Below are 21852 nucleotides of genomic sequence, written 5' to 3'. Positions count from 1 at the left end.
ATGACATTCTTTCGGGCGGTCAGTTGAATTCAACATCAGTATGGTTAAAAAAAGCATGCTGGTCATTATATTTCACTGTGAAAACATCTCTGTTGTACTTAAGAGTCACAACTGGGTTAGGGTTAGGGTTAGCTATGTGAGGAACAAGACTATTTATTTGTGTTAAAAAAATAACATGTTTTTATAGTTCTAGTTGTTACATTGAGCCATCAATTCAACACGTTTGTAGTGTTAAAAAAAAAAGAAAAGAAAAAAAAGGAGAAACTAGAGAGGAAAAACAGATTGCCTACTTAAATGGGTTATTACAGAATGTTTACATTGATACTTTCTTGATATATTTACTACAACAGAGTAGTAAATATTAAATGTTTGCTGTACTGTAGTCTATCCCTGGCCATGCATGGTTATGCATCACTAGCTAGCACAGACAGCTCCACAGTTGAAACCATGTAAAAGTCTAAGTACCAATCCAAAAGATTGGTAAGGCTTGAAGATTAGTTTGCTATTAGAACAAGCATCAGGGTTTAAATACTGATGTGATTAAAGAAGTCTAAGCATTTTACAGGGATGTCAAATAGTGATTGGCCATAATATTAACTACAAAACACATGGATTGTCCCCCTCTTCGTGAATAACGAAACTGCCAAACTAAACTAACTGTAGCCCCACACAGTCATAGACTGATTAGCAGGGCTAGTTAGGTTTAGGACAGATTATTTTATTGTGGCAGGATTTAATGAATTAGCGAAATTGGATTTTTGCTGTTGTATTAGTTTATTTTGTTGTGTCAGGTCATCTATAGAGCATCATATCCCTCCTATCACTCCAGAACAGTAAATGAGAGAACTCGCTCTGGGAAGCTTTGTTTCCCTATCTGTTTAGTATCTGTTTAATATTGTCTGTGTTGCGTTAGATGCTACTCTTCCTCTCTCTCACTCTTTCTTTTACACTGTTTCCCTGTTCTGCTCTCTGTCCCTCCTCTGCTCTGTCCAACGAACAACCTCATCACCTCAACACTGTGCAGACAGGTGTCATAAGTTGTATTTTGTTATCATGGTCACTGTTTACAACTACAACATTTCATACCAGCTCGTCGTTATTCAGTCTATCGTTCTCCCACCCAGACAAGAAAGAGGAAGTATGAAACCAATGACGACTGCCCTTCTTTCCCGCCCCAAACACATATTCAATGAAAAGGAATTTGAAACATTCGCAGATTTGAGTGAATAGGGAGAACAGACAATAGTAAAGATTCCAAGTCATTTAGGTGAGAGTTCTGTTCGATATTGAACAATTGGATATTGTTCTTACAGTGTGCTAAGGCACATCTTGGAGCACTACTAACTGAACACAGTGCCCAGGCTAAGTCGGTGAATGTTTTATATGCTGGCTCTTGCATTATTGATGTGCCTTTTATAAGTGCCATATTGAGATCCACACTCCCTCGACTAGAATATGTCTCACTGTCATATATTAAGGTCTCAATTGAAATACATTTTCATGATTGAGAAGTCCACGTCAGACCCATGCTGTGCAATATAGTGGAGGTCTGACCCATTTTGTCAGCCAAAGCGACTAGAGCAGCCGCCTTACAGCTCTTACATCACGGGGTGAGAAAGAAGAGGGGAGAGATGAGAGAGAATGGAGGGGAGAGATGAGAGCGAGAAAGAAGAGAGAAAAAGGGGGAGCAGTGAGGAGTGGGAGAGAGAGAAAAAAGAGAGAGCTTCGATGGAGAGAATGCAGGAGTGAGATCAAGGAGTGAGAGAAGGAGAGGGATAGAGAGGTAGCGAGTAAAAATAGGCAGACAGACAGAGATGAGAGAGACTGGGAAACAGAGAGAAAGAGGGAGCACATTGAAGAGGTGTTGGGGAAAATTGCCTCACCCTTAGTCAAGCTTCTGATGACCTCATTGTCTATAGACAGGCGTTCTGAGATTGAAAGCTTTTTGTCTAACATTCTGCCCCCCCCCCCCCCCCCCCCGTCAAAACGATATTGTTTGAGAGATTAAATGGTTATAATACTTACATCAATCTTTTGTTGCTTTGGTAAATGGGGGCAGATTGAAATGCTATATTCTACACCTCTCTCTCTCTTTCTCTCTCTCTCTCTCTCCCTCTCTTGCTCTAATTTCACTCTCTCCCTTATCATCTCATTGCTTGTGTTTGTTGTGTTGCTTGCAATGCTTGTTATTTGTTTCACTACTGCTCTTCTTATTTTACCTTATGTAGTGTAAACTAACACCTTGCCTTGTCTTGTCATGGAAGTGGCACTGTTCAAACCTCCCTTATATGTCCTGTCTTTTATCTCCTAAGCTCACTATCTGGATAAGGTAGTGAAAGGTATGGCATTCCTCCTTCCTTTGTATTTTTGCCTTCCTTCCAATATAACTCTACCCAGCATTCATAATCATGTCCACAGGCCATACTCTTCTCTGCATCTACATATGCCACCACTCTGCACCTCAAATCACACCAACCCCCCAGTACAAATATTCCCACCTCCCATCAACTTTTTGTCACTGCGTCACAGCATCACCCAACGGTCTCCACTTAGCACTTTCTCACCTGGTGAATCACATTGTCCTACTTTTGTGAGGTCTGGGGCATTGTGTTTGTGCGTGCAGCCATGCTCTAGTATATGTGGCCCCCACTTTCTCTCAAAAGGGCAATGCTAAGGAGGGTGGGGGGTGCTAAGGAGGGTGGGGGTGCGTGGGGGACTCTATAACCTGGGTCATGTATTATGGATGAGTGTGCAGCTGTGAGGAGGGCCTGATAGGTGCTGAGGCTGCATCCTCTCTCATTAAAAGAGCTCATGCTCTGGTTGGTGCAGAGTGAGCAGGGGGTGGAGGCAGAGCTGCAGCCCTCCCTCCAGCTCCCTCCGTCTCTCCCTCTGTCCTTGGTAATGGACCACCTGCCATGAGAGCGGCTGCCACAGGAGTCCTCGGAGCACTTGCGGCCTCACGTTTGGAGCTGTTTCAGACAGGCAGGGCTGGGCTCCGCAGGGACCTCTTTCTGAAAGGACTGCCAATTAAGTTGAACTGATGCCAACAGAGAAAGCGGATCTTCATTTATTTATCCTTAATATGCATTCAGAGCTGTCTAATCATCTGTCTCCACTGTTTGGTCTAACAGACCTGCATTCAAATAGTAATTGAAATCATTTCAAATACTTAGCTATGCTTCATTGCTTTGCACAATGGAACCAATGGAATAGTCTTAATAGTGCAAACAGTGCCCACCTCAAACAAATGCTCAAAGTATTTGCAAGTATTTCAAATACTTTTTGACCCAGGTCTGTGGTCTAGCTGGACTTCTTTGTCCATTTTATCTCTCAACAGTACTCCAAAAAGAAAATAGAAATGGAGCTGATTTGAACATGGTGCAAATACACACAGGTTCAGAATCAAGGTGTAAAGAAATGTAAAGCTCAGGGCTTACACTCTTATAGTTTTTATTCCACTGGTTTAAGATCTTTTTAGCACTTTATCAATGACAATCATCATTATCCATTATTGCATCAAAAATGCTTGATGTGTAATCCTCTTGCATTGTACCATGTAATGCAAGGAGCCTGCTTAAGCGTAATAATATAAACTTCTCTTATATACTGTGGTATATAAAAGTACAAAAGAATGTGCGCCATGCATAGAAAAACATTCACTTTTAATCAATATTCAATCATCTCCCTTAAAAGCAATGTTTGAGCAGTCACAATTTTCCCCAACACCTCTTCAATGTGCTCCCTCTTTCTCTCTGTTTCCCAGTCTCTCTCATCTCTGTCTGTCTGCCTATTTTTACTCGCTACCTCTCTATCCCTCTCCTTCTCTCACTCCTTGATCTCACTCCTGCATTCTCTCCATCGAAGCTCTCTCTTTTTTCTCTCTCTCCCACTCCTCACTGCTCCCCCTTTTTCTCTCTTCTTTCTCGCTCTCATCTCTCCCCTCCATTCTCTCTCATCTCTCCCCTCTTCTTTCTCACCCCGTGATGTAAGAGCTGTAAGGCGGCTGCTCTAGTCGCTTTGGCTGACAAAATGGGTCAGAGCAGGCATCTTCTTCATTCAGGCTGCTTGCTAACATAAAGCGTATCAGGGTTTTACATTTGATAACTCAAGATGTTACCTTTCGTCCTTTGGGGAATTGGATCATAAGACACCAGATAAATGCCAAGCAAAGAGGGACAAAAACAGAGGATGAGAGATAATCCTGTGATCTGTGTCCTTGAGAAGCCGATTCAGAGACATAGTGAGGAATGTTTCACCTGTAGTTCTGTACAGGCCTCCTCTGTGTTCCCTCTCCAGGGTCACATACCTTGTTACAATCAGTACAAGTGAGGCATTCACCTGCATAATGATGTAGAGCCCGGCTGAGTAGGCCACTTTATCCAGTCCCCATGTCATATGCTTTGTAATGACAAGGCCTATTCTGTCTGAGGAGGTAATCTTATTGATTAAACAGAGCTGTCTCAAGAACGAAAAACTAGAGCGATGAATAACAGGGAACAAATGTAATATCTGAGGCAATTCTTTTGTGATTCATTTGTGTCATACCGACAATAATAAGAATGATAAGAAATAATCTCAAATATAAACATATTAACATTACATTAGAAAATACATTTAAACTGATACATTTAGTGTAAAGCAATGCAAAAATAAATACCACTGCTCCTGATCACTCAGCTTTTCTAGTGCAGATATACAGTAAGAGTGCAATCTACTATAGTAATGAGTGAATATTGATTCAGAAGATCCCTCTTATCTGATTTTACTGCAAAGGGGATATGAGAAGCGTCATAGAAGGTATATCAAATAAATCAACTTCAGCTGAAGACCATTATTGCTGCTGTTATCAATTTAAAATCTGTAAGTGCCCTTAGTGTTGTATAGCTCATATTAGCGCTTATGTCTACCGTCCTCTTTTGTTTTCCTTCTTGTGATTGTTTTTCTACTAACAATCTTTTCATTTGTGTTTGTATTTAACCAGCTCTATTTGATATTCCATGTCAAGCTCTCCCTTTGTGAATGTGTCCTTGTGTCTGTGCAGAGGGCTGTCCTGGTTTGTGCAATGGCAACGGTAGGTGCACTCTGGGTAACAGTGGCTGGTACTGTGTGTGCCAGCTGGGCTGGAGGGGAAGCGGCTGTGACACCTCCATGGAGACGGCCTGCAGTGATGGCAAGGACAACGATGGAGGTAAAGACCAGACCACACTAATCCACAACCAAATACTCTGACAGGGACCCGGGGGGGTGGGGGGGTTATAACTGTGCATGATTGTACTATAAATGAAGGGCAACAACACACTGTGTCATTCTACTTTTTTCTTCTATATAATACCTCTAAATGAAGAAGGTACAGTAGGCCAAAGTTTAGAGCCAAGCCGCTGAATTATTGGGGGAAGGGACATTGCAAGTATATTTCGCGAGAAGGAATAATACAACAAGCAAAGTGGAGCCTAAACCTATTGATCGGCCTGGGTGAATGGAATATGAATCAAATGCTCATAACAAAAATAATCATCCTCCCTAATCTTGAATGGTACCTCCCACATAAAGCCAATGGCATTATGATAAAAAATGTTTTGCTCCATGTTAAAATGAAAACAGAGATTTGGCCTCCTGGTGTAAGTTGTTCTCAACTGTCGCAAACAGACCTGTGTCATTACAACAGAGATCAGAGCGAAACAAGTCGGCTGAAAATCCAGGGCCGTTTTGTTGTCCCAGTCTGGGGAGGGTAATCTTTTTCTTGATCGTTTCCGATTGACAAACAAAGGCATGACAATTTATCCAGCACACTCTCCCCCTCCAAGCAATCCCTCAAAAAGCGCTACAGTATACAAAATAAATGCATCATTATTATTATTACATTGTGTGAACGAGAGAAGGCAGCCCTTGCTGAAAATGTGAATGTACTTTGGGTCTCAATCCCACTGAAACATATTGTACTTACTACTGTCACGCATGAAAATTCCTAACTTCTGTAATCATTCGCTGTGAGAGAATGCGTGATCTGCAATTCATGAGCTGCTATAGTACACTTGATTTTGCCAATCTACAGTACATGTGCATGTATATGATAAGGCAAACCATTCTCTTTTCAAACATCCTTCGCAACTCTTCTCACCACCTTGTGGTGGCTTTCGGCAGCACTTCACACGTGGTACCGTGGCGTGCAGCTATAGGTTTATGCCAGCACCAACTGTATGTGCAGGCCTTTCTGTATATTGTCAGGTGTGAGAATGAGGAGTGACTTCAAGTCAAGACAACCTGGTCAGGAAGGCTTTATTAATGTGCAGAGTGGCAGGCTTTAGGGCCCAACATCCTCTGGCCTCAGGAATGACCCCCTGCCTGGCTCTCTAATGAGCTGCGGGCAGGGCTGGGCAGACAGCGCACCTAGCTGGAGGCCCCTCTGGAGGATGCGCTGCAGATGTGACTCCCCCAATTGCAGCCCTCATTCAGGGCTTGTGCTATGCGACAACATCACTTATTTATGCAGAGGGCTGTTTGTCTTCCCATTGCTGTGCTGAGCCCCACAATGCTCACAATGATGACGGGAATCTACCAGGGAATTGACTGACTTCTGACAGCAGGGTTTATTTTTATCACCCATCTGGCCAGATAGGCTCCTGTAAGCAAAGAGCAGGGAGTCAGATGACCCACTTCAGCAAAGTAAAGTGCGTTGTGCAGCAGCTCCTTCAGTCTTGAATTATTTCTGTAAAATTACAGGAGGGGAAGAGCTGCAACCTAGAGGTGTCGACATGTTCTCTAGAAAGTTCTCTGATAAAAGTGACAACTCAAATCATACAATAGTTAATTCATTTAAATCGACCATTACGATGAATGATTTCCCAGCTGCTAAGATGTGAGTAGCCTACATTACTGTATATGCTGAAGTTTCTTTGTCTATGAGTTTTAAAGAGAGTGACTTGTTTGACCTTGGCAGATGGGCTGGTGGACTGCATGGACCCAGATTGCTGCCTGCAGGCCTCGTGTCACACTACCTCTCTGTGTGTGGGTTCGCCGGACCCTCTGGACATCATCCAGGAGACACAGATCTCCTCTGCCCAGAGCAATCTGCAGTCCTTCTATGACCGTGTCCGTTTCCTGGTGGGCAGGGACAGCACACACATCATCCCTGGGTCCAACCCCTTCGATGGCAGGTGAGTGACTAGTAGCCACTCAGTGAGGGGACACAGGACACACTTTATTACTAGATACCTCCCACCATTCTAAGGGATATAACTTCAAGGGAGAATTTTGGAATGTTGATATGTAGTTTTTAGTATAATTTTTTAGGGAGTGCCTCTGCTAATGCCTGGGTTAGGGTTAGTGTTAGGGTTAGGGTTAGTGTTAGTGTTAGGGTTAGGGTTAGATGCTGTGTGTTGCAGAGAGATGAGTTGAAATGAGCAGCGGCGTGTAATGCATAGTTAGAGGAATGTGCAAGAGGGTTTGAGAGCACAGGAGCATTCCCTGGCATGGGGAGGCATCTCATATTCATGTATTTTGATTACTGTTACTGTAACACATCTAAGGCCTAGTCCCAGAGGCAGAGCTTGTGGCGCCCCAGCCATGGAATCTGAAACGCTTTCATATCAGGGAGGATGGCTGTCACAGAGTCCCATGTGATTCCCTGCTTCTCTTTCCCTTTTGTCTCCCTCTCTTTTCATCTTTAATCACTCGTGAGAGCCTGCGTCACCTTATTTGCATCTGCTTTGCTTATGGATATCTCTCATTCAAGTTTATTGTTCTACCTTGAAATAAACATAAAAGTCAACGTAAAAAGAAAATAATACAGCTAGGATTGAAATATTGTGAGATTGCTTTTTTATTAAAATTGAGAGAAATAATGTGAAAGGAGACATCAAAAGAGCATATTTTCTTTCTTTCATGGTGTGGTAGTGTGGATATTTTTGTATATTACATCCTTTAGGCAAAGGCCTGATGTGCCAAAGAAGTCCTGGTTTCAGAGATCCCTACTTTTTAGTCCAGATGAGCAATTGCTTTGTTCCAGAAGCGGAAATTGATGTTTAGAAGTGTCTATTCTACTCAAGTGGGATCATTTCCTTTTCTATTATTTGCAACACATCATGTCTCAGCACTGGGATTTTGTTAAGCTGTTTAAGAACTGTAGGTAAAGTGCCTTTCCTTTGAGTGGCTCTGTGACATGCAAGTCTATTTTGACTCATTTAGGTCTATAATTTTTCCAATGACAAATGCTTACCTCTTCATTGATAAGGCCTTTGGTTTTGAACAGTGTTCTTCTTAAACCACACTGCCCTTTAGTTCTAAGCTCTGCATGGTTGCTAAGACATCACAAGTCAGTCAATTTGCAATTAGTAAAATGTCAAGATGATTTATCCAGCTCAAGATAAGTAGAACATGCTTTGATATTATGTTTTTGGACACATCAATTGATACTTCAGAAATACACTTGTAAGATTATGTGACATTTTCCCTCAGTGACAGAGAGAGAGAGAGATAGACAGATCCTGTCTCTCTCCCATGAAAATGTACCATAAATAAATAAAGATTGAGAACCCAGGGATGAGCTGCAAGATTTGAGATCTCAGCTCACCTAAAAATATCTTTGAAAATGTATTATTCATGCCTGGTATTCACCCCCGGACAGATATGAGCGGTGACAGGGGCTTCTGGGCCTCAGATGAGCCCCCCGGCCTCGCTCATCGTCTGTGTGATATGCTCATTCCTCGTCACCTGATCAGCTCTCTATTGATCCCCCTAACCACTTCCTCATGCTGCTAGGCATCTTAGAGTGCTCCTCCTGATGTCTCCCACAACAAAAAAAGCAGCAAAGGTGCCATTGAATAAAGTGTCCAGCTTTTCCCTATGACACACAACACATGAGCATGGTGATCTGCCAGGGCTCATTACTCACCAGAACATCATTAAAAAGAAAAAAAAATACACCGGTGAGCTGGTAGGCCATGGAAGACTTCGGCAGTGGATGACCGAAGAATGCTCACCATAATTAAGAAAAACTCTGAAACAGCTGTATCACAGATCAGGAAGATAGTCTCCAGGAGGTAGTTTTTTTTTTGTCAGAGACTACCATTCACAGAATACGTCACTGACTGAACTACAGAGGCTTCCTTGCAAGGTGTAAACCACTAGTTATCCTCAAAAACGATGGTTACAGTTTGCTAAAAAGTTCCTAAAAAGCCAGCAGACGTCTGAAAAATGTCTTGAGGACAGATAAGACTAATATTGTCACGTACCAGAGTGAAAAAAGGATCTTTTTTGGAGAAAAAAGGATCTGTCCCAGATTTACAGAACACCACCTCATCTGTGAAACATGGTGGAGGGGGTGTTATGGTTTGGGCATGTATATCTGCCACTAAAACTGGTTTACTTGTTTTAATTGATGTAACTGCTGACGGCAGCAGCAGAATGTATTCTGAAGTGTACAGAAACATCTTGTCTGCTCAAGTACAAGCAAATGCCTCCAAATTCATTGGATGGTGCTTCATCATAGAGTAAGACAATGACCCAAACTATACTGCCATTGCAACAAGGTAGCTTCAGGGCCAAGTCAATCTTAAATACAATTGAACATGCATTTAATTTCCTGATGATAATATTTTAAACAACTGAAGATAGTGCAGTACAGGCCTGGTACTATTGCCTAAATGCTAGTTTGTTTACTTCCTGAGAATATACTTCCTCCATGCAATCATTATTAATTGGAGGGCTGAAGATGGCAGAGTAGCCATTTAGCTTGTTGGGAACATAAAGGCAGGGATGAGAGGAGGCTGTAGTGAGTGAGTGAGTGAGTAAGTGGACATGTTTATATTTGCCCTCCATTATACCCTGTAATCAAGTCATTTGCGTGGGTAATGATGTTGCCATATCATTAGTAGTGATGGTACCATTTATTAGCTTAATGATAGGTTTCTATACTTCAACATGACATGCTGCATTTGTTTGTTCCAAATTCAGTACAGTTTTAATAAAAAATTGCAGTGGAATTAGTAGATTTGTTCCAGGTATTGTCTTGCTGTATCCACTCTCTAGTACAGTAGCTGACTACACTCTGTTTCTAGATCAGTTATTAAGGTATGTTTTATTTTAACACTGTTTATGTTGTGCCAAAAAGATTTGGAGCCTCTGCAGTGCATTTTTGTCCTCACGTCGTTCAAGGACTGGATGGTATATAATAAACTTGAGGTTCTGAGAGTTGTGAAGTCCCTTTTGACTTTGTGAATCCTCCTGTGCTGGTGAAATCTCACATGACTGAAAGTTTCTGGAATGAAGGCTTCACGGTTCCTTTGCTGCTCCCTCTCTCTCTGCTGTATTTGATGTCAATATTTAAATCATTTGTCTTGGCAGCTTAGAATCATCTCCTCATGTGGTTGACAGAGGCACAGAGAAGATAGTTCCAGTTTCACAGTTCCATCTTAAGATAATGTGGATGGTTGCCCTTTCAAATAAGATTTTTCTAAAATCAACTGAGAGCATGATGATTAAACACAGACAGGCAGGGCTGGGCTGTGTTAACTTTGTTGTTGGTAATTCTATGCAGACCCAGATGGGTATTTGTGTCCATACCAGGATTTTTTAGGGGTAGATAATAATTTAAAATGTAACAGATAGCATTGCTTGCATTATTTCAAGTCTCTTTTTATTGTATTTCCCCTGTCCAGACCCCCCCCCCCCAATTGGAGGACATGAAAAGAAAATAATAAGTATCCTATCTTCTTACTTGTTTACAGAGCAGTGGTGCTCAGCCAAGGTCCACTGAAGGGGAGAGGCAGGCCTAATTAGCATAAAGCTGGGGTTCCTGGGGACCAGGGTATTGTGGGGTGGACGATCTTGCCTCTAGTAAGGACAAGTTGAGGGCAGCCACTTACACACCAGTGTTAATTGTTCCAGTATGTGGCAATGTTTAAGACCCATATATATATATATATATATATATATATATATATATATATATATATGCCACTTTATTAGGTACACCTGTTCAACTGATCGTTAACGCAAATATCTAATGGTGTGGGGGATATTTTCTTGGCACACTTTGGGCCCCTTAGTACCAATTGAGCATCGTTTAAACGCCACAGCCTACCTACGAGTATTGTTGCTGACCATGTCCATCCCTTTATGACCACAGTGTACACATCTTCTGATGGCTACTTCCAGCAGGATAACGTGCCATGTCACAAAGCTCACATCATCTCAAACTGGTTTCATGAACATGACAATGAGTTCACTGTACTCCAATGGCCTCCACAGTCACCAGATCTCAATCCAATAGAGCACCTTTGGGATGTGGTGGAACGGGAGATTCGGATCATGGATGTGCAGCCGACAAATTTGTAGCAATGATGCTATCATGTCAATATTGACCCAAATCTTTGAGGAATGTTTCCAGCACCTTGTTGAATCTATGACACAAAGAATTAAGGCAGTTCTGAAGGCAAAAGGGGTTCCAACCCGGTGCAATATACACACATACACATACACCTGTACACCTTTTTATGGTGGAGGTGGTGTAATGGTGTGGGGAATGTTTTCTTGGCACATTTTGGGCCTGTTAATGCCAATCAATCATCGCTTGAATGCCACAGCCTATTTTAGTATTGTCGCTGACCATGTGCTTCCCTTCATGGCCACAATTTACCCATCTTCTAATGCAGGGGTGGGCAAACTTTTTGGCTCAGGGGCCACATTGACTTTTAAAATTTGACAGACGGGCCGGGCCAGCACCAGATGCATACATATCGAACATAAACATAAAAAAGGCACTACAGTGTTAATACTTACATTTACTTTTAGTGGGAACAGTGTTGTTGATCACCCTTTTTGACCAGTGCATCGAAGTCTGGTGTTAGTTTTGTTGTGGCAATTCTCAGAACAGATCTGAGGTGTTCATCACTCAACTGGGATCTTTGGGGTGCTTTGTTGGTGTTCATCACGCTAAAAGTCTTTTCACACACATACGTAGAGCCAAACAACACCAGCATCCTCTGTGCCATCTTCTGGATGTTTGGAAATTTGGCTGTGCTTAATGAAGCATAACACTCATCCAGTTTAAGAGAGTTGAACTTCTCCTTTAAGACGGTGTCACATTGGAGATCAATCAGTTCCAACTGCAACTCCTGTGGCGCCGTTTCAGGGTCTTGTGTGAAGGGACATGACACCAGCTGAAGTGACTTCAAAATCAGAGAACCGACGGCAGAATTCTCCATGCAGGTTGTCCAGTGATTTCCTGTATTTTTTCGCATGTCGAGGGGCCTCTTTCAGCGTAGCCAGTGTGGGGAAATGAGCGAATGACTTGTTTGACATTTGCTTTGAGAATAAAGCTACCTTGGTTTTGAAGGCTCTGACGTTTGTGTACATTTCATGCACAAACTGGTCTTTCCCTTGTAGCTTCACGATCAGCTCATTCATGTGTGTCAGTATATCCACAGCAAAAGCTAAATCACAAAGCCAATCTGTGTCACTCAGCTCAGGAAAATCGTCAGCTTTCTCAAGTAGCTCCAAAAATGAGATAATCTCCAGTTTGAGCTCCCACACTCGTTGACATACTTTCCCCAAACTTAAGAAGCGGACATTAGAGTGGTAAAGCAAGTCCTGGTGATCAGCGTCAGTTTCTTCAAGAAACTTAATAAACTGACGATGCTGAAGTCCCCTCGCTCGAATAAAGTTAACGAGTTTTACAACTGGCTTCACCACGTGGTCAAGCTGCAATACAGATTTACACAGTGCTTCCTGGTGGATTATGCAGTGTAGGAAAATTACCTCCTGCTCAGGGTTGTCCTCTTTCACCCTCTCCTGGATTTTTTTGAGCAGCCCGACGTTTTTTCCAGTCAGATTTGGCGATCCATCTGTGGTAACGTTGGCGAGCGTACTCCAAGGTAGCTTGTGCCTCTTGATGACCCCCGACACGCTGTCATACAAGTCCTCTCCCCGCGTTTTCCCCCTCAGGGATTCCATGGCCAAAAACTCCTCCGTTATCTCAAAATTGTCATTAATCCCTCTGATAAAAATTACAAGCTGAGCGGTGTCCTTTATGTCATTACTTTCGTCCAGTGCCAAGGAATATAATGTAAATGACTCCGCTTTTTTGTTTAGCTGGCTAGCTAAGTCTTCGTCAATTAGCTCAACACGGCGAGTCACTGTCCTGCGTGATAAGCTAATTTTTTAAAATTTGTTCTTGCTCTCAGGACACAAGATACCTGCTGTCTCTACCATGCACTCTTTGAGAAACTCCCCTTCTGAGAAAGGCTTGCTGGTCTTTGCTAATTTGAATGCCAGCAAATAACTTGCCTTCGTGCTTGATTCTTGGATGGCAGTTTGTCGGATAAAGGTGTTTTGCTGAGCCTGCAAACTAGCTGCCAATCTCAAAGCGGTAGCCGTCCGTTCTTGCGTTGACTGGTTGTTAGCGTAATTAGCATGTTTGGTGGAAAAGTGACGGCTGATGTTGTATTCCTTTAAAACCGCAACGGTTTCTTGGCAAATAAGACATACAGCCTTTGACTGGACTTCTGTGAAAAAGTATTTAGTTGCCCATTCCTTATTAAACACTCGGCACTCACTGTCGACTTTTCTTTTCTTTGGCCCACTCATTGTTGCAGATGGGTTCAGAACAGTAGCAGAGTAATAACAGAGAGTAGTCCGGGCTCCGCAAAATCAAGTCAATGTATCACTGCCCCTTAGTGCGCCACCTGGTGGAACGCCAGGCATTACAGGATAAGGTCAAATTAATGCAGTTTAGTAATTTAATTAATATTCAACCCTCAAATCTGTACCAATCTTCGCCGGGCCGGATTAAAAAGACAAACGGGCCGGATGTGGCCCGCGGGCCGTAGTTTGCCCACCCCTGTTCTAATGGCTACTTACAGCATGATAATGCACTATGTCACAAAGCAGAAGTCGTCTCAAACTGGTTTCATGAACATGACAATGAGTTCAGTGTTCTTCAGTGGCCTTCCCAGTCACCAGATCTGAATCCAATAGAACACCTTTGCACCTTTGGGATGTGGTAGAACGGGAGATTCACAGCTTGAAAGTGCATCTGAAAAATCTGCAGGAATTGCGTGATGCAATCATGTCCTCATGGACCAGAATCGCAAAGGAATGTCTCCAACATCTTGTGGAATCAATGCCAAGAGGAATTGAGGCTGTTTTGAGAGCAAACACTACTACAGAAAAAGGGTGTCTGACCATAAACAGTACTTAACAATGGGGGCAGAACTTGACAAGTGCAAGAGAGCAAGGTCTCAAGTCATCAGTTCAGGGAGATTAGGTGCTGGATTTGGACAACTCCCATGTATCGATTAGCGGAAGGCCAATGATCATATCTAATTTATGCAGGTTCTTCGTTGAGGTCTGATAACCAGATCCTGCAATCTGCATACTAAGTTATATATAATTTTTCTCTCTTTTATGTTATAATGGAAGAAATAAATCTTATTTTTAATTTGGAAGAAAGTGTGTGAAAGTGCATTCTTGTTTAGCTCTCTCATTATGCCTTCTCTCAGGATCTGAAACCCCTCAGAGACTTCCTAGAAGCTGTTAGTTTAGTCAGTATTTCTTTTTTTTTTTTTTTTCGTATTTTTCTTTTTATTTGTGTATTTTCTGACACTTCTTACTTATATTTCCCCTTCCATATCTGTGGAATTATTCATGTGTATCACAAAAAGGAGTGAGTGCTTTTTCACACTCTTATGTATGTACAGTAACCACAGGTAACAAACCTTTGTGATCCTGTCTCCCACACAGCCATGCTTGCGTCATCCGGGGACAAGTCGTGACCTCGGACGGAACACCTCTTGTTGGAGTCAATATAAGCTTCATCAACAACCCAGCCTACGGTTATACAATCACTCGACAGGATGGCAGGTGAGACCTTTCCGTTCTATCTACACATATGCACGTCTCCAGCATCCTCCTCTATTTCCCCCTCATAAGGGTACAGTGTTCTTTAGGAGACCTTGTGGCAAAGCAATGTGCTCTATCATGGCTTAGCTGCAATGGATGTCTCTTTGTTCTCCATGCCCCACTTCTCCCCACCCCTTCCATTTTGATGTCTATCCACTTTGCCCTCTTTCACAAAATCTTTCTCTTCCTCATGTCATCATCTCAACCCTCCACTCCCATTCCATCTGCACTCATCCCATTCCCTCCCCCCTCTCTCGCTCTCTTCCCGTAAGCTCTACTCTCAGGGGTCTACTACTCTCTCACTCTATACAGCCACCCTCTCCCCCATCTCTATCCTTCTCCCATTTCTGCTTGTCCCCATTTTCTTTTCCTTCTTTATCTCACCTTTTTTTTGCCCATTCTGCTTTCTCTCGCTCTCTCTCTCTCTCTCCTTCTCTTCCAGCATATCTGTAAACACTACTCCATCTCCCAGTTCCCCCTGTAAACATGCCCAGTCTCCTGCAACTCCCCTGCAATCACTGTAAACAGGCTCAGTGCAGCGTGAAATCAGAAATGCACCTGTTCAGCCACTTAGAAATGGGAAAGCTGTCTCAACCCGTTTTTATGATGTGTTCTTTATTGTACAAGGGGCTTAGGTTTTGAAATTAGCATCTTGCTATCTGGAAAACTTTGTGAAACAAAGGAGTTTCTGAGTTTCTGCACTGGTAGTTGTTCGACTTGCAGAGCAGCAAGGCAACACAGGCACTACAGACCTGGTCAACTTCATTAACGAGGAAAAATGCTGCCCTGAGTCAGGCTTATCTAGGTCTATTTCACCTCCTTTCACCCTCTGTTTAGTTCTTTATCTTTGAGAAGTCAGAGATGGAAACAATCATTGTGTCCATGATTAATTTACAATGGATAGCACAGACAAATTACTGTTTATCATTTGTATGAGGAGCACCAAGTGCTCTGGCAGGGTTAACCATTTGAGCTAGATGCATTCCCTAAGGGCTCAAGCAGTAAGGCTGGTGTGGGTAGCTTAATAAGGTTTGTCACATGGCTTAAGGCTGTTGTCATGATTGATAACGGGCTGTGAATCCCTCTCATTGATTGGCCTGGCCAGCCTGTGGGTACCTGTCCAGAAGTGTTTGAGCGTGTGTAGACTGGGCCCGGGGGCGGGAACACAGCCTGACTAAGGGATCAGTGTGGGCACTGAGGCTTCACAGCAGCACAAGGGCACCACTATCACCGTCACACCATCAGCACCTCTGCTGTGCACTGCTGGGCAGCCGGACTCCACTCACGCCAGCCAAGGGCACAACACCAAGGGCGGAACAGACCGTTGTTTACTGCCTCGGCCAATCAGGGCACCATGCTCCAGAGGGGCGGGGGGTATTTTTATAACAGCCATGTTCACCTGGGGAGTGTGACTGATTTAGTGGCACGGACCACTGTAGAGCATTTAATAATTGGTTTTGCAGACACTTTTGGCTATATTTTGTTTATAGCAAAGCATATCTAATATTGATAATCTGACTAATGTAATTATCACTTTGTGCAAAGAATTGTTGAGTTTGTGCTGATTTAGTGCAAGAAAGGTCAAATACAATGAATCAAATGAGGCTTTAATAATACTGTATACTTATACAACTATTACAAGGCAAATACTTCATAGAGAAATGTTACATTCTAATAGAGAGAGAGTAGAGAGAGAGAGATGACCACAGGTCATTCAAAACAATGCTACTCACAACATGATCACAACAGGACACAGGAAAGAGAGAGAATGTATCCCTTTGTCCATGTTATATAGACATAGGTATTTAAATTAGGAGCTGCTTTGCAAGGAGACCAATCAGAATTCAGTTTGACACTTCAGAGAGCTCATAGCCATTTGTTATATCGGGGGATGGACAACTGAAGAAGATATGGTCAAAATTGAAATTCTCCTCCTTCAGCACCCAATGTATACAACAGAGGCGAAAGGCATCGAGAGTGTACAAGAGAAAAGTCTTTAAGAGAACTGCTCCCCATGACCGAGGTGAGTTGTCAGCGATGGCATCACCCTTCCGGTCCAGTGTGTGGTTAGAATCCTGGTGATAATGGTTACCCACTGTGCCTGTTCAGAAGATGTCCCATGTCACAGAGAGGAGGCACTGTCCTTGACAAGCACATTTCCCCTAGGAAAGAACTTTCTGCAAACAAGCTATGTCGACACAGGCAAACCACGTACACACACAATCAGTGGAAGAATAATATCGATCAAGATGTGTGGAATGACCTGATAAGATTGGCTCCTTACAACAGCTCACGGTAAAATTCAAATACTATTAATTAATCAAAATGGATATAAAAGAGAAGCAAAAGGAACAGATCCTTCTTTAAAAACACATGTAATCAAAGATTTACATTCTAATAATAGTAGATTTAACTTCCCATTGGAAAGGAAAAACATGTCACTGCATGTTAAAAATGATCTACCCCCTTCCTGTGAAAAAGAGATCACCTTGTAAACAAGCAAAGAACAAATGAGTTTGAACAGCTAGCCTGTCCTTACAATTAGATACCAGTCATATGTGATTGCAACCATTTAAATGTTTTATTATCAGCAATGTTGCAGTGGGAAACACATGGACCTGGATCTGGTTCATGTCATGCAGGAGGGTCTCATTAAAGTTGCCTTTAATAAAACCTCCCTTGGGGACGGGATATGATTTTTGACACTGTGTTGGTTTGTGGTGCCATGTTTGGTAAGATTTAAAACAATGCTTACTGGTCCAAGAAGATTGTGGACATGTCCAGGTTGTTGGACTAGAAGCACACAAACCAACACAGTACATACCTTCTCTTTTTCCAAACAAATGGTTTGGGTTGAAGTACATCTGGTGGTGAAGTAAGATTAAAAGGTTTACTGTTAAACAATCAACAATGTTGAAACAATATAGCACCTAGGAACAATTCTGTAGGCATATCGTTGTAAATTTCAAAGTATCAAAGAATAATCTAAATCAAAAGAAGATGATAAATGAAAAGTGCAAAAATGTAGTTTTAAACAGATGTAACAAAGGTTTGAGATAAACACCATAGAACTGTGCTGTAGAAAGAACAATTAAAACTTGCATGAAATCGCATCCATGATGCGAATCTCCCGTTCCACCACATCCCAAAGGTGCTCTATTGGATTGAGATCTGGTAACTGTGGAGGCCATTGGAGTACAGTGAACTCATTGTCATGTTCAAGAAACCAGTTTGAGATGAAGTGAGCTTTGTGACATGGCGCGTTATCCTGCTGGAAGTAGCCATCAGAAGATGGGTACACTGTGGTCATTAAGGGATGGACATGGTCAGAAACAATACTCAGGTAGGCTGTGGCGTTTAAACGATGCTCAGTTGGTACTAAGGGGCCCAAAGTTTGGCAAGAAAATATCCCCCACACCATTACACCACCACCACCAGCCTGAACCGTTGATACAAGGCAGGATGGATCCATGCTTTCATGTTGTTTACGCCAAATTCTGACCCTACCATCTGAATGTCGCAGCAGAAATCGAGACTCATCAGACCAGGCAATGTTTTTCCATTCTTCTATTGTCCAATTTTGGTGAGCCCGGTGTGGTCTTCTGCTGCGGTAGCCCATCTGCTTCAAGGTTCGATGTGTTGTGCGTTCTGAGATGGTCTTCTGCATACCTTGGTTGTAACGAGTGGTTATTTCAGTTACTGTTGCCTTTCTATCATCTCAAACCAGTCTGGGCATTCTCCTCTGACCTCTGGCATCAACAAGGCATTTTTGCCCAGAGAACTGCCACTCACTGGATATTCTCTTTTTCTGACCATTCTCTGTAAACCCTAGTGATGGTTGTGCGTGAAAATCCCAGTAGATCCGCAGTTTCTGAAATACTCAGACCAGCCCGTCTGGCACCAACAACCATGCCACATTCAAAGTCACTTAAATCACCTTTTTTCCCCATTCTGATGCTCGGTTTGAACTTCAGCAGGTCGTCTTGACCATGTCTACATGCCTAAATGCATTGCGTTGCTGCCATGTGATTGGCTGATTAGATATTTGCGTTAACGCACAGTTGAACAGGTGTACCTAATAAAGTGGCCGGTGAGTGTATATGTTTGCTAAATTGATTTGCCATGTTCATGGCCGATAGGGTTAGGTTAACTGGAAATTGTTTTCCAGAAATGTAGTCCTGGCTTTACTCCAGGCAGGCCATGCAAATGCTATGTGCATTTTAACATTAGGCCGTCACCCCACTCACCCTTTTGCTGTGGTGGAATATGGTCAAATATAGCTGCAGTGACACAGGGTCACCACTGGGCTGTCTGAAGAGACAGATAACACGCTGCAACAGAATTGAATGTCTGTGCCGGTTATACAAACAACACAAAGGTGAGCAAACTTCATGAATATGAAAACTCACGTGACAGATCACCCTTTAACAGGTGTCAACATCTGTAATATGCTATATATAATATAACAAACAGGAAACATAATATGCCCCATATGCAGTATAAAGCCATTTAATCAAAATCTCAGGGATACCCTGAACAAGTCTATGTACGGAGGTGTCAATACACCTACTCCTGTAGATACTCTTGAATTACCAAATGCACTATGCATATTAATAGACTGACTTGCCCCTCCGTGTTACTCCAGAGGCCACTGGTCTGGCTGTGAGTAACATCATCTGGTAAGCATTATACTGAAACATATGGCATTCGCACATGGGTTACTAAATATTACCTGTGAAGAAAAACATGCTATCTGTTAAATAGATAGATCGATAGATACTTTATTGATCCCCAAGGGGAAATTAAGGCGTTACAGCAGCTCACATCACAAAAAAACAAACAACAACAACAAAATAAAGTGACAATAATAATAAAATATACATCTGAAACATTATATACAGTAAAAACAGTCCAGTATGATTTAACCTTCCCCAGCCTGACTCTGATGACCCCAATCAAGCCAGCTGGAGGAGGAGTTGTATAGTCTTATTGCGGCGGGCAGAAAAGATCTTCTATAGCGCTCCTTAGTGCAACGTGGTTGTAGTAGTCTGTTGCTAAAGGAGCTTCTCTGCTCTGCCACAGTGTCATGTAGGGGATGGGAGGGATTGTCCATGATGGCCAGGAGTTTGGTCCTCATCCTCCTATTGGCCACCTCCTCCACAGTGTCCAGGGTGACGCAGAGGACAGAACCAGCTTTCCTAATAAGCTTGTTCAGCCTCTTGATGTCACCTTCCTTGAGGGTGCCCCCCCAGCATGCCATCGCGTACAGCACTGCACTGGCCACTACTGACTGGTAGAACATGTTCAGCAGAGTCCTGAGCCCCGAGTCAAACCTGTTGAAGAACTGGTTCAACTTGATGGCCCTGTCCAGATCTCCAGCCACTTGCCGGTCGTTAGCCTGCTTGTAGCCGGTGATTTTCCTCACGCTGCTCCACACCTCTCTTGTATTGTTGTCCTGCAGGCTGTCCTCCATCTTCCGCCTGTAGGTGTCCCTGCTCTCCTTCAGCATCTCCTTGAGCTTCTTCTGCACCTGCTTCAGTTATTCCATGTCACCAAACTAAATCACCGAACTAAAATACTAAATATATGCGACCACAACAATAACGTGAGAACTCAGGTGGCAAATAATATGGGCGAAGTCCTACGGCCAAAAGTTCAATGTCCGGGCTACAGACGCTTTCCTTTACTTGAATATGGCACCATCTGTTGTTGATAAATACAGCAGCTTCTCCGCCTCGCTTTTTGCCGCACTAATGGTGAATCCTGTCCGCCCACACTGTCTGAAAGCCCTCGATAGTGGTGTTTGCATCGGGAATAACCTCTTGCAGCCATGTCTCCGTAAAACACATAAGACTGCATTCGCGGTATTCCCTCTGTCCTCTCGCCAGTGCCATAAGCTCCTCCATCTTTTTACCCATCTTATTGCCCATGATAGAAGGAAGATACGGTTTATATCTCCATTTCTTCATCTGTCACTTCATCCCCGTTCTGTTTCCCCGATGCCATCTCCTTATTTCCTCTGGTACAATGGGCCGCACGCCTACAACCTAGCTTGGCACACAATCATTCATGTAAGTGGTTGAGTGAAAATATCCCACAATGTAGGAGACACAACATTGGAGACGTAGTGAAAATCATGGATTAATCAAGGAATCAATGATGATAGTTAATGATTGAGTTTGATCTTACTCTTATCGAACAAAAGATGATTCAGAGGCTCCCTACTTTGTACACTTGCCAAATATAATGTGCACACTCAATATATAGTCAGAATACTCTTAAATGTTGTGGTCAGCAATGAGAGCACCACTCTAGACTCTTTGAATATCATATATAGTCGGGAATCAATTATACAAATAACTAATTAATAAGATATCTCTACTCACATGCTATATGTCAAAAGTATCTCTCCTAATTATCAGATACGATTTTAATTGCCGAAATCACAATGCTACAAATGCCAACCGGACACCTTAATGTCATTAGGTATTCAAAGCAGAGTTCTAGCAGATTATCCTAGCATACAGATTCATCTGTTGCATTCTCAGACAAATGAGAAAAGCATAATCATCAATTGAGGAGCAATCCAGCTTACTTCAAGTCATACAATCAAATCTCTGAACACAGCAAATATGAACATAGTGTCCAAGGCAAAAGTTCTAAGAAAGAAATCAATTAAGAATATGTAAATCGTAGGCTGACATGGCGCGCATATCAATGAGAGGGGATAAAGAACATGCCACGTCATCGACTTGTATGACAGCTCTTTCCTTGAGCTGGCCTCGAGGCTACTTATTGATACGGAACCACTGGGACAGGGGATGTAACAATTAATCGTCCAAAATAGGCTATTGAACATGTATCACTTGGAGCAACTCAACTATAAAATCCATTGCTGTATTAACACAACACTGGCACAGTGACATGCTACCATGAGAGATATGAATGGAGTGC

General features: G+C 42.7%; 1 protein-coding gene across 2 annotated transcripts in view; it reads left to right on the top strand.

Annotated features, from left to right (window-relative positions):
- tenm4 (teneurin transmembrane protein 4) overlaps positions 1-21852 on the top strand; it is a gene marked incomplete at both ends in the record, with an annotated part of 153596 nt that overhangs the window by 79174 nt on the left and 52570 nt on the right. Inside the window, 4 exons of one of the 2 annotated variants that reach the window (XM_083696270.1) lie at positions 2313-2339; positions 5042-5188; positions 6938-7154; positions 14740-14859. In XM_083696270.1, the coding sequence (XP_083552396.1) occupies positions 2313-2339; positions 5042-5188; positions 6938-7154; positions 14740-14859 (511 nt within the window). The remainder of the gene's footprint in view (positions 1-2312; positions 2340-5041; positions 5189-6937; positions 7155-14739; positions 14860-21852) is intronic. The other variant, XM_083696269.1, reaches the window with a different exon arrangement.

Source organism: Argentina silus (assembly GCF_951799395.1).
Source record: "Argentina silus genome assembly, chromosome: X".
Classification (NCBI taxonomy): domain Eukaryota; kingdom Metazoa; phylum Chordata; class Actinopteri; order Argentiniformes; family Argentinidae; genus Argentina; species Argentina silus.
The sequence above is the reverse complement of the archived record's forward strand: the minus strand, read 5'-3'. Positions and strand labels throughout refer to the sequence as shown.